Source organism: Cyanidioschyzon merolae, chromosome 19, assembly GCF_000091205.1.
Source record: "Cyanidioschyzon merolae strain 10D DNA, chromosome 19, complete genome".
NCBI lineage: Eukaryota > Rhodophyta > Bangiophyceae > Cyanidiales > Cyanidiaceae > Cyanidioschyzon > Cyanidioschyzon merolae.
The window spans coordinates 472,351-498,941 of record NC_010145.1 but is presented as its reverse complement, the minus strand read 5'-3'; the positions used below and the strand labels follow the sequence as shown (position 1 = coordinate 498,941).

At 57.2% G+C, this 26,591-nt stretch overlaps 12 protein-coding genes across 12 annotated transcripts, besides 1 other annotated feature; 6 read left to right on the top strand and 6 right to left on the bottom strand.

Annotated features, from left to right (window-relative positions):
- Positions 1 to 827: 827 nt before the first annotated feature.
- Positions 828 to 1,637, top strand: CYME_CMS189C (40S ribosomal protein S3A; the record flags this gene model as incomplete). The annotated part of the gene is made up of 1 exon (XM_005538786.1): positions 828 to 1,637. The coding sequence occupies one exon, from the start codon at positions 828 to 830 to the stop codon at positions 1,635 to 1,637; it is 810 nt and encodes a 269-aa protein (XP_005538843.1).
- A 528-nt stretch (positions 1,638 to 2,165) lies between these two features.
- CYME_CMS188C (probable chloroplast chaperonin CPN21, precursor) lies at positions 2,166 to 2,987 on the bottom strand (the record flags this gene model as incomplete). Its single annotated transcript, XM_005538785.1, has 1 exon — positions 2,166 to 2,987. The coding sequence occupies one exon, from the start codon at positions 2,985 to 2,987 to the stop codon at positions 2,166 to 2,168; it is 822 nt and encodes a 273-aa protein (XP_005538842.1).
- A 318-nt stretch (positions 2,988 to 3,305) lies between these two features.
- Positions 3,306 to 4,256, bottom strand: CYME_CMS509C (hypothetical protein; the record flags this gene model as incomplete). Its single annotated transcript, XM_005538784.1, has 1 exon — positions 3,306 to 4,256. The coding sequence occupies one exon, from the start codon at positions 4,254 to 4,256 to the stop codon at positions 3,306 to 3,308; it is 951 nt and encodes a 316-aa protein (XP_005538841.1).
- A 1,016-nt stretch (positions 4,257 to 5,272) lies between these two features.
- CYME_CMS187C (similar to TIA1 cytotoxic granule-associated RNA-binding protein) lies at positions 5,273 to 6,823 on the top strand (the record flags this gene model as incomplete). Its single annotated transcript, XM_005538783.1, has 1 exon — positions 5,273 to 6,823. The coding sequence occupies one exon, from the start codon at positions 5,273 to 5,275 to the stop codon at positions 6,821 to 6,823; it is 1,551 nt and encodes a 516-aa protein (XP_005538840.1).
- A 385-nt stretch (positions 6,824 to 7,208) lies between these two features.
- Positions 7,209 to 10,363: a sequence feature (repetitive element).
- A 613-nt stretch (positions 10,364 to 10,976) lies between these two features.
- CYME_CMS185C (probable actin-related protein Arp6) lies at positions 10,977 to 12,386 on the top strand (the record flags this gene model as incomplete). The annotated part of the gene is made up of 1 exon (XM_005538782.1): positions 10,977 to 12,386. One exon carries the CDS (start codon positions 10,977 to 10,979, stop codon positions 12,384 to 12,386), a length of 1,410 nt encoding a protein of 469 aa, XP_005538839.1.
- Positions 12,387 to 12,493: 107 nt separating this feature from the next.
- Positions 12,494 to 15,283, bottom strand: CYME_CMS184C (hypothetical protein; the record flags this gene model as incomplete). The annotated part of the gene is made up of 1 exon (XM_005538781.1): positions 12,494 to 15,283. The coding sequence occupies one exon, from the start codon at positions 15,281 to 15,283 to the stop codon at positions 12,494 to 12,496; it is 2,790 nt and encodes a 929-aa protein (XP_005538838.1).
- Positions 15,284 to 15,546: 263 nt separating this feature from the next.
- CYME_CMS518C (hypothetical protein) lies at positions 15,547 to 16,353 on the top strand (the record flags this gene model as incomplete). Its single annotated transcript, XM_005538780.1, has 1 exon — positions 15,547 to 16,353. The coding sequence occupies one exon, from the start codon at positions 15,547 to 15,549 to the stop codon at positions 16,351 to 16,353; it is 807 nt and encodes a 268-aa protein (XP_005538837.1).
- Positions 16,354 to 16,698: 345 nt separating this feature from the next.
- CYME_CMS183C (hypothetical protein) lies at positions 16,699 to 17,136 on the bottom strand (the record flags this gene model as incomplete). Its single annotated transcript, XM_005538779.1, has 1 exon — positions 16,699 to 17,136. The coding sequence occupies one exon, from the start codon at positions 17,134 to 17,136 to the stop codon at positions 16,699 to 16,701; it is 438 nt and encodes a 145-aa protein (XP_005538836.1).
- Positions 17,137 to 19,616: 2,480 nt separating this feature from the next.
- Positions 19,617 to 20,072, bottom strand: CYME_CMS182C (hypothetical protein; the record flags this gene model as incomplete). Its single annotated transcript, XM_005538778.1, has 1 exon — positions 19,617 to 20,072. The coding sequence occupies one exon, from the start codon at positions 20,070 to 20,072 to the stop codon at positions 19,617 to 19,619; it is 456 nt and encodes a 151-aa protein (XP_005538835.1).
- A 1,461-nt stretch (positions 20,073 to 21,533) lies between these two features.
- CYME_CMS181C (rubredoxin) lies at positions 21,534 to 22,196 on the bottom strand (the record flags this gene model as incomplete). The annotated part of the gene is made up of 1 exon (XM_005538777.1): positions 21,534 to 22,196. The coding sequence occupies one exon, from the start codon at positions 22,194 to 22,196 to the stop codon at positions 21,534 to 21,536; it is 663 nt and encodes a 220-aa protein (XP_005538834.1).
- A 395-nt stretch (positions 22,197 to 22,591) lies between these two features.
- CYME_CMS180C (hypothetical protein, conserved) lies at positions 22,592 to 24,589 on the top strand (the record flags this gene model as incomplete). Its single annotated transcript, XM_005538776.1, has 1 exon — positions 22,592 to 24,589. The coding sequence occupies one exon, from the start codon at positions 22,592 to 22,594 to the stop codon at positions 24,587 to 24,589; it is 1,998 nt and encodes a 665-aa protein (XP_005538833.1).
- Positions 24,590 to 25,461: 872 nt separating this feature from the next.
- On the top strand, positions 25,462 to 26,520 carry CYME_CMS179C (similar to protein phosphatase 2C; the record flags this gene model as incomplete). Its single annotated transcript, XM_005538775.1, has 1 exon — positions 25,462 to 26,520. The coding sequence occupies one exon, from the start codon at positions 25,462 to 25,464 to the stop codon at positions 26,518 to 26,520; it is 1,059 nt and encodes a 352-aa protein (XP_005538832.1).
- Between the last annotated feature and the right edge of the window lie 71 nt (positions 26,521 to 26,591).

The following is a 26,591-nucleotide window of genomic DNA, read 5'->3' as shown; positions in this document are numbered from 1 at the left end:
GCTATTTATCAATGCGACACCGTCACTGCAACCTTGCAGGCGTGTTTTCTTCAGTTTGCGGAGAGAGTGCATAGAAATCAGTCACCAAGCGCAGCGCAGCTCTTCATGGGCAATCGCAGCGACGAATGCGGATCCGAATGAGCCATTCATGAAACATGTATGCTCGAGCCGGCCTCCCCGGTCGTGCGGCAGAGCCGTTCTGTCTCCGAGCAACCTCCGCACAGGCGCTGTTAGGCGCTCATGAGACCGCTTCGTGAAGGCCCGGCGTACAATGGAGCATACGAAACAGTTAGTGTCGCCGAGGAGAAGTGTAGGTCATCGAACATGGAGGCGGGGCTTAGAATCATGGACACCTTCCCAACCACGGGTATCGAGTGCGCGATCTGAGCTCACAGGTCGGCATGAATTTGGTGTCACACACGCATAAGCGGAACGCACATGCAGGGACTACGAAAGATATCTTTTACATCTTTGTAATGAACGAAACAAATCAGATAAACTTGCAATCAAAGGACACGACACCTCGTCGTGCAGGACGATTCCATCTGATCCAAATAAGTCCATAAAAGGAAAAGATGGTACGAGATGGTAATAAATGGACACACCGCCTCGTCGTGCCGTCCGCAGCGTCGCATTCGCGCCGGTCTCCAATCGTCCACGAGTTGCGCTTCAGAGTGTTTGCACACGACAGGAGGAAACATCGCTTCGCTGCAGGCTGGCGGATCTCCTCTTTCTGGATAGACCAACGATCGAGCGTTGTGTCCGCGGCAACGCTGTGTTGTTAACGGAACGAATCACTACTCGCTCAGAGGCAATAAGCGAACACCATGGCCCAGGGCAAGAACAAGCGTCTCTCCAAGGGAAAGAAGGGAAGCAAGAAAAAGATATTGGATCCCTACTCCCGCAAGGAGTGGTATGACGTGAAGGCGCCCTCCTACTTTTCTGTCCGACAGGCGGGAAAGACAATCGTGTCGAAAACCTCTGGCACTCGAATAGCATCGGAGTCACTCAAAGGACGTGTCTTCGAGATCTCACTGGCGGACCTGCAGAAAGATGAAGACCTCGCATATCGCAAGATCAAGCTTCGTTGCGAGGATGTTCAGGGACGGAACTGCTTGACACAGTTCTATGGTTTCGACTTTACGCGCGATAAGCTGTCTTCGATGATGCGAAAGTGGCAGACCACCATCGAAGCTCATGTCGATGTGAAGACCTTGGATGACTACGTTTTGCGTCTGTTCTGTATTGGTTTCACAAAGCGGCGGCAGGGGCAGATTCGAAAAACAAGCTACTGCAAAAAGTCACAGGAGCGCGCCATCCGGAAGAAGATGGTGGATATCATGGTCCAAGAGACATCGAAGGGCACTCTACGAGATTTCGTTGCCAATATCATTCCAGAGGCTATTGGGAAGGAGATCGAAAAGGCATGCAAAAACATTTATCCCTTACAAAACGTATACATTCGCAAATGCAAACTGATTCGAGCTCCGAAGTTTGACCTGACCAAGCTCATGGAAGTGCATGGCGATGCTCCCGAAGATACTGGCGTTCGTCTCGAGCAGGGCGCGGCGATCAGCGGGGCCGCCTCACTCCAGGCGGAGACTGCGCAGGCAGATGCACCGGTTGTTGGAATCTGAATCATAAGATAGAGAAAGTATGCTGATTCAGTTGCGCATCCGATGCAGCTGCGGAAACCTTTGGATTATCTGCTTGATAGGCAATGCCTGTCCGCAGCTTTTTTGACGAAAGCACCGACTGCGTCTCGGTCAGTCGTGGGGGACACTGGTCTGGTGAGGCACTGCGGCCGACTTGCTGCTACGGTAACGGTTCGCCAGCGCCGTCCTGTGCGCGGACGAGGAGACGCTTCTAACCGAGGAGCGCCCTGCTCTAGACCGGACCAGACCATGCTGCACCGCATTTTTAAAACAGATAAAGCGGCTCCCTGTATGCACCAGCGACGGCAAGTCCGCCGACCGGAGTCTCCGTACGGGCGTGCAGCACCTCACAGGAATGCGCAGCTCGCTCCTGCGTAGAGCCTGAACCGGACATCCAGCTTTACGTGAGATTTTCCAAAGGCCGCATCGGTCACGGCTAAGTTCTTGGATAGGTGGGCGTGCACTCAATTTCCTAAGGGCGCATTCTTCATCGGCAAGTCAATACCTGCTCTACGCTTTCCATTTGGCCAGCAGATCTGCAATCCGCACAACGTTGTATTCCTGGTCGCCAAACTTCACCTCCGAGCCGCTGTACTTGCGAAACATGACCCACTCACCGACTTGGACGGGCACTGGCTCATACTCGCCGTTCACCATAAAACGACCCGGGCCAACAGCGACGACTCGGCCGGCCTTGGCGTCCTCATCAACGCTCGCTGTGGGTGCAACGATAATACCACTTGCACTCCGCCTCTCGGTTTTCTTCTCCATTTGAACGAGCACGCGATCGAACACAGGTTTCAAAGCCTGCGGGTCGTCGACTTTGCCTCCATCATATACACCGAGGATGTCATCCATCGAGACAAAGACGTGATCCTCGTCGTCCATTTTTACCTCGGTTCCTCCATATTTTCCAAAGAGCACAACATCACCCGGCTTGACAGCCATAGGCATTTTGACTGGTGCGTTCGGGTGCCAAGCACCACCGCCAACAGACACCACTGTGCCCCGAGAAGGCTTCTCCTGTGCGCTCTCCGCCAGCACGATACCACCAACGGTTTGTGTCTCCTTGCGGTCCAGTCGAACAAGTACATATCGCCCGAGCGCCTGGACTGGGCCGCCCGTCGTATATGAATTGATAGAGTGCGTGCCACTCGTTGCTTGATGCACGGCAACAAGCGACCGGAAGCCACGCGTCCGCAACCGCAGCGTCCGGGCAGCGGCGAGCCCTGCGGTTGGCGCCGCCGTGCTTACCGCAACACCACCAGCGAAGCTCGAGTTCCGTTTTCCGAGCGTGCAACTGTGTCGCAGAATGCTACCCTGAACGAACATGGATATCACCTGATCGATACTTTTATCGTAAGCGCTCCAGCCCGTTCCGAAATAGTGCACAATGGCGAAAACTTTTGTCCGCTATGCACGAAACTGCGGCGATGCCTCGTTCCGTCATCATTCTTGGACGTCGGGGCGTCGTCGCGCTTCGCCCGGAAGCGGGCGGAAGGCTGCACGCCGCCGCAGCGGCCGCGGCGACCTCCAGATGTGGGCAATCACCGGCGACGCCACCCGCGCTGTCGCGTTCAGGATCATGCAAGAGTACCCAATCTAGTATGTATCTTGACAGGTCCACGAGGTGAATCTCGCGCCCACAACCTATCTTTCCCGATTCTTCCGATTGCTACGTATCCATGCGTCGTCGTCGTGCGCTTTCTGTGCCTGCCTCTTTCTTTTCTCCGAATTCCCTGCAGAGTGATAAACGCCGGTACCTCCCGCACATCCAGCTCCGACGTCAGCTGTTGAACGATGTTGAGGCCAACGTGCACGTCCCGATTTCGCAGCTCCCCGGTATCGTCGACGCACTTCATGTACAGGCGCAAGTTGCGATTCACGAGCCTTCCTGGGGTGCAGCCGTGACTCCTGACTCGTATCACGAGTTCCTGTGTGCGCGCGGCACGTTCTCCGCCACACCCTGCACTGCGTCATCTGAAGGCGCGCTTCATCGCTCGATACACGGTCTTGACGGGTACCGCGGGATCCCCTGTATGCGCTCCGCCGTTTCCGCGCCCGGTGCCGTACGCTACGATCACGGGCGCTAGTCAGGGCAGATCGCATCGGCGAGTACGGTGTGCGCTGCACGCGCAAGTGCAGCGCGTTCCATCCGAAGGAGGGTTTAGGGAACGCGATGCCGTCCACCGTGCAACAAGTACCGTAAGCGTCAAGTCCAGGCCGGCAAGCAGGCCAAAACGCCTTGGATCCGTCAACGTCCCGCTCGTGCCGTACGGTACCGAGCGCTCCACTGGCCGCGATTCCTGCGACGTCTCGACTCCGAGTCCAAGACCGCTGTTCATGCAAATGAAAGCGATGGGAGCCTTCGAATGCATATCCCGTGAGAGGCTCGTGTTGCTGCCGGACGATGTTTCGTCGATAGCCGTGCAGAGCGGCGGACTCGTGCTTCGAACGGAAGCGATCGTTTGACCTGAGACCATTGCGGCGAACTCTGGGCATCAGCTGGTGCACAAGCGTCCAGGAGACGACATCGCGTCTCTTGAGCCGTCGTGAATCCGGGGCCGCGAATCGCTGCATCCACCAATGGCCCCGAAACATAGAGATACGACATATTGAGGAATGCGCGATTTGAGCATCCCATACTTGAAAAAATCAGAAGAATGGATGCTTGCCCCAATGCATTCGATCATAAAATAGGTTATGCCAGGGACGCTGGTTCGAGGGTGGCGCGACTCAACATGAATCTGGCGACGGAACGCATTCCAGCGGTGAATGGACGACGAACAGGTCACTCCGAGAGAAAAACGCCCGACCGAGAATCCCGAAAACTACGTTTGAGTCCGTAAGCCGTTGTTGCTGCACTTGGCGTATCGATGCTGTGCATCCAAGAACTTTTGCGAATCAAATCGCAAGACGAGTGCAGAGCGAGCGGAACATTGTTCCAGTTTCATTCTACGCGGACAACATCTGCGTTTTGTCAGCACGCCGTCCCGTTGCCTTGCTCGGGTAGCCCCTGAGGAAACTTTGGAGCGATAGGCGACCGGCGCTACTAGGAGTCTCCGCTGTCAACGAGTATCGCTCTGCTCTTGCTTGGAACAACAGTCGGTGCTCTGTGCCGTCGCTACTGAGCGCAAACGGTGTCACCGAGGGGCGAAGGGCGTCGCTGCACTGGGCGCGAAGCCGAGTCTCACCAGTTCCTAGCGCAGCTGGTGTTGGGCGGACTCCAAAGCGTTTCAAACGCTTCAGGCTGTGGAACGGTGTCGTGGGCGTCGACGGAGACTTTGCACCCGTAAGGATCTGGTGCCGAAATCACAGTTTGGTGCCGTTGCCTGACCCAAGCGAGTCGACGGCGTAGTTCCGAGCGACGAGCGAGAGAGACGACGACCCCCTCTTGGGCCGCAGTGGAGCCTCCGCAAACACAAACACTGACGCTGTTCAACAGAGCCTGTTGTTGCAGGTCGTCGTCTCTCCATTTCCTTGGACGGCGGGACCGATCACCGGCCGGAGCTCTTCACGGCCGTTACCGTAGCGTGGGGAAGCGTATTCAGCGACGTCAGCAGCATTCTTTGCGAGAGCAAGGAGCATCTTTTCGTACTGCCTCTTCAGCATATACCATGGGTCGCGTGAAATGCATGGCCCCAACGCCCGTATGGTTCTCGCACGGAGCCGCCAGCTCGCGCATGCTTGGCTTTGGGTTTCCGCTGCTCGTGCGGCAGCAGCAGCAGCAGCACGCTCTGAAACCGAGCGCACAAGCCGCTAACTGGCGAGCGCTCCACAGAACTGTACACTGCCACCGATCGACGAGTGCTGCGCGAAAATCGCTCCCGCGGATCACTCCTCTTGAGCCGATGATGCGAATGAAAGGCACCAAAAATCGCGCCTTTTATGATGAGGATGACGGCGAATGGATTGGAAGCGAACTCGACCAGTTATGGAGGCCTTCGGCAGCACCAGCGCGGTACCCGAATGCCCCTCCGCAAGACGAATCCGCAACTATACATGGATCTGCTGGGCCGCATGCGTCTTTCCCCACCACCGCTGCAAATTCGAGCCAAGCGCTTACGGACAGTCCACCGGATGCGCCCCATTACGCCGAGCAAAGCAGTACGCCCGAATCTGCATCTCAGCCGGTTTACGAAGAGGTCCCCGCTCAAGAAACAGATCCGATACAGCCGCCGGTTTCTGCTTCTGCTTCTGCTGCTACATCGAATACGGATCCGTCACTGGATTCGCCCGAGTCTAAGACCGAAGATGCGGATGAGTATGTAGGCCCGCTTCTCGATCCGGATGCAGTGTATCTCCAGTGCCCAGAGTGCGCGATGTGCTATCAGGTTGAGGCGTCTCTCTTTGAGACCGCACGCATCTGCCGGTGCACCCAGTGCCTGCACGAGTTCGTAGCATCCGCAATGGATCTCATTTCCGCAGACACTTTGGTATCGGATCGGCCGACCATGGGAGTGAGACCGCTTCCCCGCATTGAAGCGACTGCACGCGCTGAAGCACGACTAAAGCCTGTTCGCAAAGTGATCGCGGATGCACTTGCCGCGGAGGCAGCGAGGGCGACGAAAGCTGACGCGGATACCTTTTCCGCAGGCAATGCGTACATCGATGTCATGTTGTACGTGGGGAATCTCGCTCCGATGGTAACGGAAAGCGACCTCATTGCGGCGTTTTCACCCTATGGAGATCTGTTGAGCTGTCGCATTATACGTGATCGGCAACGGGGCCACTCCTTGGGCTACGGTTTCGTTCGCTTTACCTCCAAGGCAGATGCTCGGGTAGCGCTTAATCAACTCCAAGGCACCTGCATCATGGGGCAGGAAATCAGTATCGGTTACGCTCGTGGAACTGTCCAACGCGATGCAGCAGACCCCCGTCGACCGTTCCTGGACAAGTCCGCTGGACGAGAAGGCCGTTTCCAGCAAGAGGATTGGCGGCGCTTCCGCTCGCCCGAAGGACGCCCCGGGGAAGGCACCCAGGCAGCACTGAGACCTCGCCCAGAGAACAGCAACGCTACAACTCGACAGCGCGTTGATTTGGCATCACGACGAGCTGCCTCGCCTCGGAGTCGATGGACGGATCGCCACGAAAGGGCACATTCACCAGATCAGGATGAGCGCCTGCACGATTCCTCTGAGACCGAGCCCGTCGACGATCAGGAATGAGATCACGATTTGCTGAGATGTTCAGGATGTGCCATTGAATCCGGCTTCTTGTCGATGATTCACGTACCTGCGAGGCGAATGCGTGGCTTGCGAGTGGTAGCTCGGGGGCCTGCCCTAACATCTCCGGGACGATGCTACACGACTCGTCGGATCTTGGCAGTATCTGATCACGAACTTCCTTGCTGGTGACCTGTGCTCCTGGCAAGCAAAAATACACAAGGACCGAACTTTTGGAACTCAGCGTGAAATTGTTTCCCTTGACAAACCTGGTCCACACAGGTAATGCCACACACACGATGCTCGTCTAGGGCGCGTGCTCCCAAATGGCCGACGACCAGACGCTACCGGAAGTGCTCAGCTCGAGACACGGACTCGATCTGGTTGACGCAGTACTTTAAGCATGTAAAAGAATCCTCACATCGCCGACAAAAAACGCCTTTCTAAAGAAAAACGCTGTGGTCGGTAGTGCAAAGTAGTGGTGACCGGCGCCCTAGACGAAAAGTCTTCTACAGACTTGTCGACGCATCCCAGTGTTTTTGGACCGGCCACCTACTACCGGTTTCAACTTTTTCTCGTATAATTCCACCTCGAGAGGTTTCCCTACAAAATTCCCTCTTGTCAAGTACGGAGGTCTTCTCTCCATCACCGCGCACCTCCTTATATTGGTAGCCGCGTTAAAGTCGCGGTTAACAATTTCCATGCGTTTCTTGCCATTGATTGTACTTACTAATGCGAGTAGTCCACGAACTTTCGCCCTCCTGTCCATTTGCTCCTCCGTTAGCGCTCCATACTTTTTCATATCTTCAGGACTCCGCTGGCACTTTTCCATGTCGACCGTCTCAAGTGTGCACCCCAGTTCGTGGTGTGTATAGGACGTTCGGAGCTCATCAATCGGTATCATTACAAAGCGCCGTGCACACGCTTTGTACGTTCTCGTCGACGGAGCTGGTGTGCACCCTTTTGTGGACGCCCTGCTCCGTATGCCACTACCAGCCTCTGGCTCTCGTCCTCCTTCAAGGCACTCAACTGACTGAAAAATTTGGCGAATGCCCGCTGCTTACCACCGTACAGATTCATACGCAGACGAGCCCACCGGGGCTTTGTATACTCCTCCAGCAGCGCATCCCAATGAGCAACGCGACCTTCCATGAATATCGGAAAAGCTTCAAAGCCTGCTCCTCTGCTCGTTACTCCGCGCAAAGCTTCCAGGTGATCCTTCATTCCTGCATTCCGTGTCTCAATTTTCTTCCTCGCATTGATCATACCGGATTCTCGATAGCATCCCGCTCACGAGAACCTTAAAACTCGCAGGGCCGTCTGACGTAGGTTGCCGTTGATACCATCTTCCGCACGCTTGGGTACTGCGATGGTTATGATATTTGTGTTCCCGGGATCCGCACTAACGACAAAGTCGTTATCCTGCACTTTCTGCGTAGCAGGACCCGCCTCCATCTCATCTTCACGCTTCGTCGCGTCAACGACAAAGTCGTTATCCTGCACTTTCTGTGTGGCAGGATCCTCCTCCCTGTTTTCTTCATGCTTCGTCACGGGCGATATCGAAGGCCGAACTGGACAATCCGCCTTCAAACCTCCGATAGCGTACACACGTGGCTACGCCATCGGTTCCGATCATCCCCGTGAATACCTTCTGCTTGCTCACTTTGAGACGTTTGAAACCGAAGAGACTCTTCCGGTACGTCTCCCGATTTTCACCGGTGAACTCCTCCCTGCTGACACCGAACACCGGACTGATCTCACTCATGTTGCCGTAGTGGACGCCTTGGTCGATAGTCACAAAATGTGACTTGATGTTGCTCATTGGAACCACGTTGAAGCACTTCCCCATTGGGAAAGCGTTCCGTCTCCGCGACTCTTCATTTTTCCACACACCCAGCACCATCTCCGCCTTGCGTTCGAGTTCTCGGTCCAGACACACGAAGTAGCGCAGGATGCGGGGGTACCATCTTTTCTCACTTTTTTCATATCTGACACGTCTTCTGTCGGGTTGGCCAGCCCCAAGACTTCACGATGCTCTTTTTTTCCATGGACAAAACGTTTACTTGGGCCAGCGTTCTCCGATTATGCGCATTTTACTTTCCTTACTTTTTGTGATATTTTTTCAGTGCGAGGTGAAGTATCTATCCAACCCCCTACCTCCGTGTCACCACGACGCTCTTGAATAGCTGCACCGATCACATATGCTTCATTCATGCTCCTGCGTGATGTCATCTTGTCGACAAATTCTATTGCCTGTTCATGCTGACGATCGTTGGTGATGGCAGCGAAGATGGCCCATCTCTTCCCCGCGAGAGAGGCCCCGGTAGAGCGCAAACACGGCGCTTATCATGAAACCTTCGAGGTTCATGGTCAAATGGTTCCTCAGGTTCGCGAGGTACTCGATCGGCCCGTAGATGTGAATATCCCCGTAACCCTTGTATCGATGCACCTTCGAAGCCGAATCCCGCGAAGTTTTCGTGGAAGGCGTGCACTCGCTCATTGTTTGTCGACGGCTCCCCTGTGCCGACCATCAGGTGACGAGCAAAGGTCTTGTTGAAAAATTCCCCCGGAACCTCGACTGTTCTGGTGTCCGTCGCGTTGTCGTGCATCTCGTTCATCATATGCATCAGTCCTGACGAAGCCTTCTTCGTACTCGTGGAGTACGACTCGACACGGTTTCTGATGGCCTCTCGCAACTTTTCCTTGTAGGCATCCTTGATATGTTTACGAAGGTACGCTTTCACCACCGTCTCGTCGTACTGTTGTCTTTCCCGCGGCCTTTGACGTAGGGCCTCCCGCTTCTGCTTCATCGTCTTTGCCTGTGCTCCTGGGCTCGGCACCGTTTTTCGTTCTTTTTCTGGCAGCCGGCGACACTGCGCCTCCGCGATCGTCGACTTGCTTTCTCATAACTTTCCTTTTTTAGAATTTTTTCTGCGAAAGAACGCACATTGAACGCTTCTCCTATACACCGCACAGCATCACTTGAATATGCTTACTTGACGTTTCAAACGCGATTGAACTCAAAAAACTGTACTCCGCTACGCCTGTAATTCGAATACAACATGTACGGTAGGGCAATAGGTCAGAGCATAGTTAGAAACGCGTTTCCCTTCATCGGCGACATGCGCGTCGTCTCTCGTGACTGCGTGATCTCGCAGGTGTGCTTATCGACCGCGCTATTCGGAGAAAAAAAGGAAAGAGACGAACGATTCACGAGAAACGATGTAACGATTCCTGTCCCATTCCACGGTAGCCGTTAAAAGGGCGAAAAGGTTTCCATACTTTCGAAAGTTTGCCTTCAGGGCGAAACGTCCCGCAATCCGAACGAGTCTGCAAGACTAGTGCTTCACGCCCTTACCTGTGCCTAGTGCAGTGGTGCGACCTGAACACCTCGTCCGCAACGCAGTCGACTCTGGGACTAGGAGCAGCAGTTAGGCTGCGTCTGGGCGTCGCCCTGGTCGCAGTGGACTCCCGGCATGTCGCTTCGAGCTGCCGCAGACGGTAGCTCTTTCAGCGCAGTTTCCAGGCCCCCAGCATGATGATGGACTCCGAATCCGTGTCAGGTGCACCACATCTCGAGCCGAAGCCCCCAGTGGTACGGCAAAGCCGTTCTGTCTCTAAGGTGCATCTGCACCAGCTGTCTAGGCGCCAAGGTGGATGCAGCACGACGGGCACTCGATGCTCGCTACAACCTATGAAACGACCAGTACATCCGAAAGGAATTGTAAGGAATGGAACTTGAGGGTGAGGCGTATCACGATGGGCGTTTTCCCGATAGCCAGTTCTCGTCCCGCGATAAGGGATCCAGGTACAACATAAACGTTTGGTGAGCGAAAAGAAAAGAGAGTGCGCAGGCACCGTCGCCGAAGCCCCTGTACAGGAGCCGTAGCAGTGGTGCGCTCGTTACCCGACCGCTAGCGAGTTCTGCCGGGTACCCACAGAGGGTCCATAAGAAGCGCACGTACCCGCCGCGGTCTTAGTTTACGCGTAGGTAGAACTCTGGAAGAGCACGTCTCCAGTGCGGTTGTTGACGGTACCGCATCGACCGGACTGGAACGGGGAACGCGGTGCAGCCACGTGTCCTACCGACGGTCGTGTGCAGCGTGGACGCATGGACCCATAACAGTTCGCAGTGTTCCGCAGAAAGGCACTTCTTATGAGCGATTTTATTGACGCGTCCATAATCTTGTTGGATAACGGTGCAGACACTGTGAAAATCGGTCTGCTTGGCGACGCCGCACCGCGAGTCCACGTGAACGGCCTCGCTCGTGTGAAACATTCAACTGGTGCTGACACTGACGCTGGTGCAAAGCGCTCTGGGGTAACGCACTCGCCTGCAGAGCGCAAGACGCTTTGCGGGGCAGCACTGGAGCAGTGTTCTCCACTGGGTCTGCGGGTTCGACGACCTATCGATCGCGGACTTGTTACCGACTTGGCGCTGCAAGCCAAGATCTGGAGCGATGTGCTCGCCCAGGAGAAACTATCATTGACCAGGAAACGCCTCGTATTGACGGTGCCCCCGCTTTGTCCGCTACCAGCGCTAGAACGGATGCTGAAAACCGCATTCTTTTACTTCGACGTATCCGCGGTCTACGTCACCTGCACCGCCTACGCAGCGCTCATGCACCACGAGACGCTCGTGACGGGCACAGCAGCCTCACCGAGCCCATGGAGTCGCGCCACTGGTCTTGTCATAGACTCCGGTCATAGTTTTACGCATGTTGTACCGGTCTTTGGTGGACAGCTCCTGAACTACGCGGTGCGTCGCCTCGATGTAGGCGGACGGCTCCTGAATAACTATCTTAAGGAACTGATCAGTTACCGTTCCTGGAACCTGATGAAGGAGAGCTTCCTGGTACAGCGGCTCAAGGAGCGCGTGTGCTACGTGTGTGCGGACCTTGAGCGGGAACTGCAGCGGAGTCGCCTGCATTCAGAAGAGACTCGGATACGGTACCTGCTACCAAACGAGACGGACCGCGGCGAGTTTCGCTACGGCCGAGTGCTGGCTCCGGAGCATACCAGCATCACCACGACAGCCGCAATCGACAAAGAAGACGCAGATGCTGACGGAGCTGACGAGACAGCGACTTTGGGTTCGGTGTTAACGTTGACCAACGAGCATTTCCTCGCACCCGAGTCGCTCTTCGCACCACAAGACACCATTCAGATCCCACAGGCTGGCATTCCAGAGGTTGTTCTCCAGAGCCTAGAGCGCATACCCAAAGCGCTCTGGCCTGCCTTGCTCCAACATGTGGTTCTCATCGGAGGTAACGTGCGTCTCAGGGGCTTTGCGGCGCGTTTTCAGCAAGAGTTGCGGAGCCTTTTACCAGCCTGGACTCCAGTTCAGGTTTGGATCGGCGAACGCCGAATCGATGCGATGACGTCAGAGGCTGACGCTGACACACCAGATCCCCTGCACACTGGCTGGTTTGGTCTACAGACCCTCGTACGAAACATTCCTGATCATGCAGCGCACCGATTTTGGCTTACACGCGACTCTTTTGAACGAAACGGTCTTTCGGCCATGATGGAGCTCCAACTCGGCATGCATTTCGGTGCTAGCTGAGGCGCTGATGGATGATGCGCTCAAAGTAGGAATGAGAGGGTATTTCTCAATGATGGAGCATCGTCACTAGATGCATTCCGGTGATACCCGAGGTGCCGACAGATGACTCAGCGGAACGGCGCAAGAGACGTCGATTCCAATGCAGGCATCGCGGCTGCAGGTTTGGCGTTTGCGTGAACCGTCGCCGAACTGGCGTCTGCGGGGTGCAGCCAACACCATATCGCCCGGAGCAGGGGCTCGAGGGCGTCCGCCGCCTCGCTCCAGTGGATCCAAGGGACGACCATCTCGTCTGCTGCGTCAGCGGACGAGTTGTTGTCGGCCGCGGGTGTACGCTGGCGTTGCTGATCAGCAGCGGCAAGGCGCAAACTACGGAGCAGATCGCGTAGACGAGCCCTGACCGACGCTCGCAGATGCTCCGGTCGATGTGGCCAGTCGTGTGCTGGACGATCTCCGACTTGGGAAGCGTTCACTGAGGTGCCCTCGGAGCGCTCTCGGTTCTCCTTGTCTGCCGAAATGGTCCACTGGCGCTGGATATCCGGTTCAGATGGTCGTTCGGTTAGAGGTTGCGTCCAGCGATAAAGCAGCGCCAGAACGCCAACGATGCCATGTTGAAGCTGCTGCACTGTTGCAGACTGAAATGGCTCTGGCAGCGGCATATTCTTTGTCACTGCTGTTGTTGCTGTTCCAGAGTCGCTCCGAGGCATGGACATAGCAGCAACGCATTGCCAGCGTTCCAGCGCGCTTCTAAGCGTTCCTCGTAAAGCGGATCCACTGCGTTTAGGCGACGCTTGATACCGCTCGTCAAGGACGGCAACCGATGGTTCATGGAACAACATCTGCAGTTCCTGAAGCGGCATCCAGAGCCGCTCCAAGGCGATCACCAAATCCTCTAGGGCTTCGAATCGATCCTCGGGGCGAACATGTGTGATCCACTCGTCGAGTGCGGTATCGGCACACGGACCAAGGAAGACGGCTTCCACCAGGCCAAGCATGTCAAGGGTGAGCGGCAGCGGCGCGTCCTGGACGAGTCGCAGCACCCGACAGATGCTACCGCTTTGGACGGCTGCCGCTTGCCAACCGCAACATTGAGCTTCCGCGGAACCAGTTCCGGTGTAGATGCGCAGCGCATTCTCTACGGCAAATGCGGAGCCCAAGGCTGCACACGCTGTTTCGCGTAACGATGCATGATCAGGGGTTAGCTCCGCGAAAATATGTCGAAGAACGGGGGATTCGATGAGTACCCGTATTTGAACCTGAAATGTTGCAGATGGCGCCCGCGGTGAGGTACGCTCACGCACACGCACGCACCAGCCGCGCAGGAGGTTATGCACGATGCGGAAGCATGCGATCAGCAGACCTGGGTGATTTTGCCAAAATACCCAGGAGGAATCATCGACAACGAGCTCTATGAGATGCTCGAGCATAAGACCGTTCGTATTCGAGGCAGAGTAGGCTCCGTCCGCACGCTCCTGACTGGTCGCATCCATAAAGTAATCCCGGAATGCGGTGCTGTGCTCCAGGAGTGCATCCAGAACAGTGAGCGCAGCAGCGAAGCGTGCTTCCTTGTCCAGTGCCTGAGACGGCTCTGCTGTGCGTTTCCAGGCCGCGTAGCTCATGAGCATGGCTTGTTGAATCGGCCGCACACATTCCCGGAGGTCTGCTTCGGTACGAAGCAATGCGAGCATCTGCTGAGCGAAAAAGTTATCGAGCTTCACCTGGGGATTCTCGCGATTTGTTGGCGCTGCATGGCGTAGCAGTTCGCGCCATGAATCCTCGCAAGCCGTCAAGATCGTGAAGATCTGGGTACGATCACTGTACTGGAGGTTTGTTGTCCTAGAACATGGCCGCGAATGCTGCAATGCAGGAGCGGAAGAGGGTTCTCCAGGTTCGTGTTGGCGCCAGTCGACGGTGACCCTGGCCTGTGACGCTGCTGCATTGGGGCTCGGCGGCTGCGAAGCGAGCGAATCGCCACACTGTTGGTTCAGTAACAGCAGGCTCTCGTCGAAAAAGACACCAGCCCGCTTACTCCGACTCGGATGCGTTGTTGGGGCCACGGATACGTTCGCGGTTCGCTTTACAGCGCTCTTGCATGTATACGGTGGCGGTGGCGGTGGCGGTGGCCCTTGCGACGGCGACGACGACGACGACGAATGCACTGGTCCATCCGCCACGCCCTGTGCTGGCGAGGATACCACCTTTGCGAGCAACTCTCGCAACTGGGAGATTTCGCGCTCTCGGAACGCCAATCGCGCTCTCAAACGATCAGTTTCCGTGGCGAGTCTTTGGACGACAGCACTCGTAAATTCCTGCTCGCTTCCACTGGGCAGACCCTGGCTCGGTCTGGTGTGCCTTTGGGCGTCAGCGGTCCAGCTGGGGGCGCGCGCTCGCCCAAGCTGCTGCGAACCTGTTGTAGTTGCGGCCTGCGCGTTTCTTAAGGCAATCAGTTCCCGCTGCTGACGTTCCAGTCGGTCACGGAGAATAACAAGCTCCCCATCTCTGACGTAAATTTCACGTCGGATCCACTCGGGAAGGTCTGCTTCTGAACTCTTGGTCGAGATACCGGCACTCGCTGCGACTTCACGTGGCGCCAACGCGTTCTCGGGAGGCTTGCGCTGCTCCGTACAGGAAAGACCCCTGTTCGTGTCCGCGTATGCACTTTCCCAGCGGTCGACGTCGAAGGCCGAACGTTCCCTAGCGGTCTCGGTTTGAGGCGCAGCACCAGTGCGCGCCTCCTGTGAAAGGCGCGCTCTGAGCGCCGGCGGTGCCTGTAGCACTGTGCCTCGGTGCTGTTGACGCCCAGTGTAGGACTCCTCGTCCTCCAAAAGCCGCAAAAAGATCGCGTCGTAATCTCCATCAACACCTTCCCGGGAATGGCCACCTTCCAGGCTCGAGAGCATACCCAAAAATCGTCAAACGGAGCGGACGCGACACCCTGTACCCCGTCTCGCGTAGCTGCCCCAGAAGATATAACCACCGGCGTGGCGTGCGCGCGCAGCGGAACAAGTTCCGATACGAGATCCCAAAGTCTTTATATATGGATTTTTGTGGCCGTAAACGCGGTGCGCCTTTATCGGCGATTTGCCCGAATCGTCGGTAGGGGTACGCGCCGTCCATTCCATGGATAACAAACTGAGATGATCAGCTTCCGCACTGCGCAAGTATGCGGACAATCGTCTCGAGGTATACCTTTTTGACACCACCAGCCCTGCACCATCAACAAGTACGCGGGCGGCACACGAAGCAAACTGGCACGAGCCACATCCGGTGTACACATACGCCAAACACGAGCACCAACGCTGTTTTCTACACCCGCCGCGAGCTCTGCACCGCGCTACTGCTGCTGCTCTCAATCGACGGCGGACGCGGCACAAACGCACGCGCGGAAACGCTGCCCCGCACCGCAAACGATAGCCTGGTCTGCTATCGTGACGACAGCATACAGTTCTGGCGCCCGAAAGACTGGACAGAGGACCGTCTGCGCCGACAGCAAGCCGTGCGGAACACGTTGCTACGGAGGGAGGCCATCACGACAACCGCGAAAGGACACCCAAACCAGGGTATGTTGGTCTTGGCAGCGTTCCAGTCCCCGTTGTTTCCAGAGTCTGATCATCTCTCAGTTATATCCGCCGGGTTGGATTCGGGGGCCGGCCTGGAAAGCGCCGATATCCTCGCGAACAAGTTCGTGAACACGCTGCGCAGCCGACCCGCTGTCGCCTCGGCTCGCGTACGGTCTGCTCGCAATACCCGGCACGTCGATCAACGCGTCTACGCTGACTTTGAAATTGAAGTTTTCGGACGCATGGGCTGGCACCGGCAAAATGCATGTTCGGTCATCGTTCACGAAAACCGGTTGTATACGTTTACGCTTCAATCCCGGGCCGAGGCATGGCATGCCGCCCGATTTCTAGCCTGTCGCGACTCGTTCCTGGCCGGTGTCGATCCATCAATCCCCCTATGCCCTGTTTAAACGAGTATCTTAGGTCCCCTAGCGCTCCAAGTGCAGCGTTTCTGCGGCGCGTTGCGGTGCGGCACCTCGAACCGCACCTTGCCCAATGGTGCGCGCCGCTCATCGGTAACGCTCGCGTTTCCCTTGACGAATGCGGTACCCGGGCCGCAGCCGCAGCCGCAGCCGCAGCCGCAGCCAAGGCATCTCGTCGACAACGCTTGCACGTGTGTCGACGCGCAGGACTGCAGTGGTCGCGCAGTGCGCACCCGCTGGATTCCGTGCTGGGCGCGATACGCTGCGCTCTCGAAGGATCCAGCAAAGCACGCTATATCCGAACTCAGCTGTTACAAATACGCACCAAATGCGTTACTGCGATGCCTCCTCTGAGCTCGACTTACGTGACATTAAGCGCTTCGTGAGCTCATCAATGTCCTCCTGGTCCTCAGGCGAGAGCGTCTCCAGGGCGTCTTTCTTCCGCCGCGGAGTGGCCTGCGTGTCCGAACCCTTTTCCGTCGAACTTTGTGTTTTGCTACCCTTTGAAGACTTTGCCTCCTTCTTCCGCGCAAAAGGGTTCAGCGTTAGAGGTGCTGCCACAGACGCTGAAGGTGCAACTACGCTGCCCAGCCCGAACACAGCTGCAGCTGCAGCTCCCAGAAACGCTCGACGCGTAAGCAGTGCCGGTTCACCGCTGTTCTCCAGTCGCGTTCCCTTGGAACACCGCAGCACCGGTCTTTCGGAAGCCAGCCGAGACATCCTCGACTTTTTTGATGTAACAGGTTGTGAGGGTATCGAAACGAATACCATTATCTTCACTGGTGTGTGGCGCAGACTACCAGGATGTTGACGCTCGCTGCCAGATGCACGATAGCGCGTGCGAGGTACGCGCCAATTTTCGGTGGTGCGCCTCGAGCCGCTGCATGTCCAGAGCGGCGGAACCCGGCGTGATGCCAGCGCTGGACGCGCGCTGGCTGCCTGCCAAGCATCCAAGCCTCCAAGCATCCAGTGAGCACTCATTATCTCCACTGCACAGCGCGTTGCACCAGGGGCGAAATTCCGACCGATGCAGTGCAGTGCGTGCGCTCGTTCGTTGACGAAGCGGTACGCTTGTACTCGATCCACACCAGCGTGTGCCAACAGGGTCCCGTTCGAGTTCATGGACCCCGTGACGGGAACGCTGGTGGCAACAGATCCGTCCTGGCGAGCGCGTTGAGCCGTCGTGTACACCGGCGGGCGTGCCGACGGAACGGAAATTTTTTGCATTGGAATGCGCTGCGTGCTTCTCGCACTTGTGCCCTGTCTCGAATCTGAACGCTGCCGCCTCGCAGACGTTGCAAGCTCAAAACGGACGCGGACAAGGCGTGCACCTCCTCGCGCGGCATATAATGGGTTGCTCGCGGTGCGTTGGATTGGGCGGTTGCTGGTGCGGAACCCTTGGAGCCGTTTCTGGCTCTACAGGACGCCTTTCTATCGTGTATGACACGCTCTAGCTCCAAGAAATATCGATACGAGGTTGACACATCACAGTCTGGAACGGGTTTTCAGGGACAAGTTTCAAGTGCGCTCTTGAGTTGTCCAGCATTCAAGGACAGAAACAGCGCGTTTGCAGCTCACAAAACATGTGTTTGACTTTGCCTACGCCTGCTGCCGTTTGCGAAAAATCCTGCAGGTCAGTTCGCGACGCGCCCCCAGGTGGCCCAGCTATGCGAATATGCAAAGAATGCGGCCAGACCAGAACGAAGGCCGTGCAGAACGGCCACACCTCGGAGGCACCGGGCAAAAAAACTAAGGAATCAGGCAGCGTGCATGCGAGCCTTTGCAGTCGAGATGACTCGCGAACGCTCGGCAGCCAGCGCATCTCCAACGCGGATACAAACGTCGAATGTGGGAGCACTTTAGAGGTGGGATTTCTTGGCGAACGCACGCGACAGGCGGAATGGCGCCCGCGAGAACCTCAACACGGCGTTTGTTCTGGCGGGTGCAGAGATTCCGAGCATCTCCGCTCGTGCACCCGAGCACCACCGATGATGCTGCCCGGCGCTTACCGTTTGGCCGCCAGATCGTACGACGACGGGGTCTCCTATCAAGCCAGAAATTGATGTGCGTGATCCCGGCATGAGCACAGGGTCAGCATATGAGGTGCACTGCATGACACCAGGCGATGCAAGTCACCAATTCGGACGTCCATCCATGCGCATCAGAGCGCGCTCGCGAATGTGTCCCGTTTTCATGATGGTCGATACACGCGACCCCTCGAGTCGCTCGTGTGCACTGGGACGCAACCACGCTCTCCAGCCACAGCTGAAGGCGTTCATGCATCATGCAGGCACCAGCCTTTTCGATCTGCAGTGCGTGCGGCATCTGCTCCCAATTTGGAACCGAGCGACTGCTCCACAACAACCGCAGCGATTTCGGTTACCGAGGCCGTGTTGGATAGCAGCTCCTGGGCGCTCGCATTCGTCGAAACGTCGGGATCCCGTTCGATCATCGCGCTCTGGAGGCGGAACCCTGAGACAAGAGCGCCGACAGACGTGCATCTCCACTGATCCATGCGTACTCCATGAGCGCAAGTTGCGTGCAGCACATCCCACGCACCTACGCATTCTCTTCACCCGTGCAGAAAACCATGTTCATAGATGGAAGGTATCTCGCCCCAGGCTTAGAGCGAGTTTGTCATGTCTCGCCCGAAACAGCGCTTCGCGGAAAGCAGCAAGCAATACCCAGGCGCGAACACTCGCTCGCATCCTTTGCCTCGAGTCTTTCGCGCACTCCACGAGAGGATCATAAATCTCGTGTGTTCGCCACGAACGCGTGCACGCATCGGCCGGCCAGCGGCATTTGCACGCACGCGCGAAGCATCCGGAGCATGCGTGTCGCGCCAGCCAGCCAGCCAGCCAGCATCTGAACGACACGCCTGCATTCGACACCGCTGCTATCGTCCAAAGCGCCCAGTGCAGCGTCCGTTCGATACGACATGCCGGTTGCGGCGTTGTTATCGCTCTCATGCCACCTAAGACCCATAATCCAAGGATGCTCTGCGAAACAGGCCACAGAATCGTTCTCGTTTGTCCCATGGTTGATTCGAACAAGGTGTTTCACTTTCGTCCATGGTCGACACCTGGCGACGCAAGAATCGTCGCGCGCTGGGCACGCTCAGTCGATATCATACCGTTGCGCTTCAAAGTCGGTGCGCGGAAACGCTGATATCCGCGAAGCGTGCCGAGCGGCGCTCTTCCAGTCGTGCGCAGTGGCGGAACTCGGAGGAAAAGAGAGCACGTCGTCCTTGCTCAGTCCCGCGTTTGTAGCGTTTCAGTCAACGCTCTGAATGGGTCCACACGAAAGCGTTCCGAATTCATAAGAGCTTGGATAGGGTCCAAACTGGCCCGCGCATCGTGCTCAGACGAACGCACAGGCACTGTCCCGCGCGTGCCTACGCGCCACCCTAGCTCGGACCCGCGACTCGCTGCCCGCGCAGCCGAAGCGGCACCGTCCAACGTGACCTGTGTCGCACGCTGCGCTTCCTGGATCAAGTTCAATGCATCGTTGATTGCATCGAACGTTGTTGTAAGTGCAGAACTGCGGGGCTTGGTCGAATTCTCATGCGCTTTTTCATCAGCTGCGCGGCGTCCAGCACGCTGTGCCGCCTGCGGCGAAGGTTTCTTACACAACCTCTCCCTAAGGAAAACTCTGCGTTGTTGGAAACGAAGCACCGCGCGTCGACGCTTCTTCGCGACGGACGCCATCAAAGCCTTCAAACAGAGAGCACGCGCGTTGAGGTTGTTTTACGCGCGTTCTTGTTGGAAGATCGCTTGCCTTGTGACCTGTTGCAGCTGATGCTGCACTGGCTTGGGGGAACGCGCTGCTCGGCGCTGGATGCGCTGCGGATCCGCAGCGCGCGGCTCCAATAATCGGTCCAACCGCTGGACGCCTCTGGAACGGGCGCCGGTCGGGCGCTCTCCATCGTCAGAACGCAGCGCCTTGGTCGATTTCGTATCTGTCCTATGGGTTCACGCGTATTGTTGATGCTGCGGTTTCCTGTTTACGGACGTCTGCCAGCGGCGATGGTCGAGCTGGCGTGATTCAACGTAAACGCATGGGACGATGCTCGTCCCGTCGACAAGACCTGCTCAATCATGCGATCATGGTATCGTCTCAGACGCAAGCACTGTGAAGCAGCTGGAAATCCTGGGAAACACAAAAGACGAGGAATCGGCCGATGCACGTTCAGGTGATCGGCATGCTTTCCGTCGTGTCCACGGCATATCGATATCCTGGCGGAACTCTTTCTCCGTGTTATCGCTCCCGGAGATATATCTGGTGACCAGCGTCTCTTCGGCAAAGCAGTTTTCGTGCGTGCATCAATCAAAATCAGACAAGGCACTCGCCGCCTTCTGTAATCGCATCGCACACTGCGTTCTCATGAGGTCTCGCTTATGTGGCATCGCCAGTGGCAGCCGTTCTGCATCATGTCCACGGCACGGAAACACCCTATATGTGAGGTTGCGATCCGTCTGGACCCTGGTGGTCGTCTTGGACGTTGACCGCACGGTACGTGCCGCTGGACAAATCCGAGTGGTGCACAGCGGGGCACGCAGTCGGGAACCGCCCGGCGGGGTCGATCAGGCGACAGTGCCTCGGCACCAACGAGCTGCTGAATTGCAGCGCCTGCAGCAGGTGGCGTGATTCACAATGGAGACTGTCTGCGCATACAAGTTGGTCAATTTATGGCAGAGGCGCTCCATTCTAACACGTTCCAGCATCTGGGTGCTACCCTATACTATTGCCAGCGCTACCCTAATCATATGCAAACAAAACTCGCGCTGCTGCCGCGCACCAGCGCAAGTACTCCTTTTAGAGTTTGCGCACGTCCAAAGTCGGCGTGTCATCCAACGCTCCGCAGCAATGGTGAAGCATCTCATCCCGCACGACCAGTCGTATTTCGCTTTACATATTCTGATGAAAACCCAACAAACCGCCATCTCCGATGAAGGTGCGTTTTGCGACCGCCACCTTCGCGTGTGCTCGACGCCAATCCAACGTCCACAATCAGTTCTGGATCACATAGTATCTGCGACGCTTCGAGCACTGCCTTGCTACCCGGCTGCGATGCGTTCGCTTCATCCCGTCGATCGCTGAGATACGCATCGCACGTCTGAAAACGACAAGAATTCGATGATGAGGCCTGCACTCGCGCTCATGCCGATTCAGCTCATCAGATAGCCCGAAAGCAACAAGAGAAAGGCGGCGAAAAGTCCCCCGAATATGAGCGCATTTTTCTGCGCCGGCGTCAGCGCATTCGCACCGATTCCATATTTCTGATTGACCGCAAAACCTGCGACCACTGTTCGTGCCGGCTGGAACGCGCTCTTTGGCGAGCGGCACACGGGACAACGGAACGTTCCCGCATCGATATCCTCAAACTGCGTGCCCGGCGGTATACCTAGAAACGTCTCCCCAGTCTGGGGCGTATAGACATAGCCGCAAGAGGTGCACGCAAAGTTGCCCTCGTCTCGTTCCATGAAGCGTTCTGCTGCACGCAGCGCGTCCGCTTCCTGCTTCTTGCGCAGCTGTTCAGCCTCTGCGGGGCTCAGGTCGGTGGCCGGCTGCGCCCCCGTCCCGTCCGTTGATTTGTCTTGCAGCAGACCCTCGGTTCCCTGCGAACCATTACGCGTTGAGCCTCCGCTTTCGGATGCGCTAGACTCAGGACTGAGACTCGCACGGAGTGCACCCCGTCCCGCCGAACGCTTCCAGCCGCCAGCGCGCAGCCGGCAACGCGGAGCAGTTCTCAGCGCAAGTTGCCACTGGCCTGTTCGCAACAGAGGCGCTAGGATAAACGCTAGCTTGCGCGTTTCTCCGTCTGTCGACATCAGAGCAGGCTCTCGAGCGATCACCCTGGTCCCTTACAAGACGCTACTGGAGAGCGAGCGCGCTGGCAAGCGCAAGGCAATGCGCTTTTGCGTAAATTGATTGCGAGGATCGCATCCTGGCGTTGCATACGTGTGCGCAGCGCCAGCGGCAGCATGCGGATCGGACGCTGGCGGGCGGCTCCATGAGTGCGCGAGTATCAACCAGTCGTTTCTTGACATAACGGACAGACGAAATGGACCGCTTTCTAGGAGCGGTCCATTTCGCGAGCCGGGCGCAGACGTCTCATTCTCGAGCTACCCCGCCACCACTGCCTAGGAGGAGCGCCCGCAAGCTGCTGGCGTCGGGTTCTGACCCGCACCCTCATCGCAGCGAGTCCGCGGCAGCGTGGCGTGTCATGAGCACTATGCTCGGTTGCCGCTTTGGTGGTGTGCTCGAGGGGTCGGTCTTTGGGCTACGCGGTGCAGTGTGGAGGCGCGTGTTTTCGCCGCCACGTGGGCTCTGCAGGGCGGCGTTTTCGACGTCAACCCCAGAGGGCTCTGATCAAAGCGCATCCTCCGTCGAGAGCTCGGGCCCGGTGCCTCAGAACGCTTCGGAGACGTCGCGCATCGGGACGCTCTGGGATCGGGAACCAGGGGGCGGCTCTCCAACGTCCGCTGCAGTCGTTGATGCGATTCTGCAGCGGGCGCAGTTTGAAACCGAGGCGCTGTCGCTCGCGGGGGGCACCACGGGTGAGGCCCGGCGGCGTCAGGAGCAGGCTCGAATAGAAAATCAAATCCGCCGTATCATGCACGAAGAACTGCCACCTCATTGTCGGCTCGAGGCACGCGATGTCGTGTGGGTCTCGGACGACCTCTGCTTCGTTGGTGTCGGACTCTTGACAAACTTTGCCGGTTTCCGGTATGCCATGTCGCGCCGCCTCTACCGAGCTCGACGAGTTGCTGCAGTGCGGGACATCTTCGACCGCAACACGAAAGACCGCGCCACGCTGCAGGACGTGTTCAAAATCGTCACCGATGACGTTGCTGCGATGCTGACCTCCATACAGGAACCTCCGCAAGCGCGGCTAGTGAACGATTACATGCTTCCAGCGAACCTGACGCCGCTGCCATCGCGACAGCATTCGGCATCTTCTTCGCTAGACGCAGCGGGGCAAGAAAACGCGGCGCCGACTGTTGCAGAACAAACGCCGAACGATGCAGACTTAATGACGGATGCCGCGCGCTTTCTCTCGGATCAGAGCGGGCCGCTAAATACTCCGCACATGGGAGAGTTTATTCTCGGCCGACATGATGTAGATTTCGTGGAATATCTTCACGAGTTGGGCATCAGGATTGTGCCCGTGGAGAACAAGACGGAGCTGGACCAGATGGAGCCAGCAACGATTCCCATTCAGCAGTCGACCAATCATCTGCTTATGGTTGCGCCAACTGCCTTTGAGCCGAATCTATACGCAGCACATGATAATTACTTCATGCATGATCCGAGCGCCGTGGTCGCTGGATTGAAACACCAGCCTGATGATGCAGAGCAGACCACCAGCACCACTGGTGCACAGGACAAACTCGTCTCGATCCGTCGTCAGGTATTGAATGAATTCGCGCAGCTCTATTACCAAATCGTGCAGAAAATCGGGGCCCGAGTTCACCTTTTCACCCACGACAAATACCACGATGCACCGGACTCGGTGTTTCCGAATAACTGGTTCAGCACGCACACGGATCTAGAGGTCGGCGAGTGCACCCTCGTGCTCTATCCCATGAAATCCCCGAATCGTCGCCGTGAGCGTCGACCAGAGTTTCTTTCGCGCTTACACTCTTTCCGGCGGTATACGCATGTCTACGACCTGACGAGAGAGGAAGTCAGCAAGACGCCGCGCTACCTCGAGGGCACCGGCTCGCTGGTCCTCGACCGACCCCATCGAACTGCATACATGGCGATCAGTGAGCGATCCGACCAGAAACTTGCCCGTACCTGGGCCAGGGTCATGGGCTACGAAGTGATTCCATTCCACGCAACGGACGGCCACGGGCGCCCAATTTACCACACCAACGTGATGATGTGTATCGGAACGCACGTCGCCGTCTTCTGTGCGGAATCGGTGGAGGATTCACGGGAGCGGGCACTCATTCTGGACCGGCTCCGTTCCACCGGTCATGAGGTCGTCACCATAACCCGTGAACAGATGTGTCACTTTTGCGGCAATGTGCTGGAGATCGAGTCGCGCTACGGACGACCGGTGATGGCGATGAGCACAGGTGCTTACCACGCATTCACACCAGAGCAGCGCCAGGTTCTTCGTGAACATCTAGATGATTTGGTTCACGCCGATATTCGCACGATTGAAGTAGTTGGCGGCGGCGGTGTGCGTTGCAGTATCGCCGAACTCATGTAGCGCGGCGGTAAGAACGCGCTGGCACCACCGCGGGCCCATGCACCGCTCACTCTGTTTGATCTGGACGATTCCGAGGCATGGGTCGAGGTCTCGGATCCCTATGCGCGATCTAAACTTAATTTTCATCTGCAAGTGAACGCGTTGCCTTGGGTCCAATTTTATTGAAGAACAGCACCCGCTGCAACCTGGGTGCGGGCCAATGGAAACCGCCTCGGTTTCCGCACCATCGAGACGATATCGTCCGTGGTATGGCAAAGCGGTTCTGTCTCCATGATGTATCTGCTCTGGCGGATTAGGTGCTGGGGCGGGTGCTCAAAGAGGGTTAGGCGCGCGATAGGACGCACAAAAACGACCAGCACGTCCGAAAGAAAGTATGCATCATAGAACTTGGAGGTAAGGTGTGGCAACATGATGGACGCTTTCCCGAATGTCAATATCCAGTTCGAAGTCTGGAATCCGTGGTCACTGTGAATGTGTTGTGTCATCGGAAAAGAAGACAATCATCATCGCGGCTGAAGCGCCTGAGATGCGCACGCACGCACGCACGCACGCACGCATTGCACGTATCCATGCACGCAATGCGCTGTCTCGAGCGCGGGCGCATCACGCTGTGCGCTGCCGCGGCCATCCGGGCGGTGTGGTACGCGTGTGCGTGCGCGCGCGCGCGCACGCATCTCAGACGGCCGCTGTCGCGAAGGCTGTACCAGGCGATCCATTCACAGCAGGGGCAGTAGGGGCAGCAGCAGCAGCAGCAGCAGCGCTTGAATCATAACGTAGCGTGAAAAGCCACGTTTCCTTTCTGGGCGAATAGGCCGCTGCACCAAGCTATTGGCTTGTTGGTGAAGGGTTTTGGAACCCAAGCTGAAGCTGGTATGGATGCGGTGGAGGATCGGAAGCAGGCCGTCGAGTTTGACGGCGTCGAGTACAAGGAAACGCAGGTCGGTGTGGGTGGTCGAAGTCGCCCGCCCAGCAGCCTGCCAAGGCGTGCGGGCGACACCGTCCAGGTCGAGCGCACTGCAGCTGCGGCACCGGTGCCGGTGACACCCGCCACGAGCAGTGGCGACGGCCTGACGCCAGCCATGACGCTGGGCACCCTGAGTTACGGGTTCGCCGAGGACACCAACGAGCGATACAGGCGAACCAACGAAGACGGACACAAGTTCATTTTCGGGTTCGCTGGTCGAGCCGACGATATGTTCTTCGCTATCTACGACGGCCACGGCGGACGGGAAGCCGTCTCCGAAGTAGAGCGCAGGTTTCACGAGGTTTTCGCCGAGGAGCTCTCCAGGGAACGGCAAGCGGTGGAGGGAGCGAGCGGCTCGAGCGCAGCGTCGCCGCCGTTGTCTCTGGAACGTACGCGCTATCCCGAGCGTTGCTTTCAGAGAGCATACGCGCGAATGGATAGTGAGCTAGAAACGCAACGCTGTCTCTACGTTGGTTCAACGTCCATCACTTGTTTGCTGCGGCGCGACGAGGATGGACGACGGTACCTGCACACGGCGAACGCCGGCGACTCGCGAGCCATCCTCGTTCGCCGTGACGGAAACGCGCTGCGGCTCTCCTACGACCACAAGGCGAGCGACGAGAACGAGGCGCGCCGGGTGAGTGACTCGGGTGGTTTCGTGGTCTGCCATCGGGTGCTAGGTGTTCTGGCTGTGAGTCGGGCGTTTGGTGATTTTGCGATGAAACACGTGGTGATCTCCGAACCCTTTACCAGTACGCATGTCATCGAAGAGGGCGTCGATACGCATGTCGTTTTGGCGTGCGACGGGCTCTTCGACGTCCTAAGTGACGAACAGGTTGCGCAAATGATTCTGAGCGACACGCGGATGCGCGAAAACGCTCAGTATGCTGCAGAGCGCCTCGTTCGGCGGGCCCTCGAAGACGGCTCCACCGATAACGTATCCTGCCTTGTGGTAAAACTCGACTAATTATGCTCCCATGCACTTGCAAGCATCGTGTCGTTTCGTGTCGTCTCGCGGCACGTCTGCTTAAGGATGAG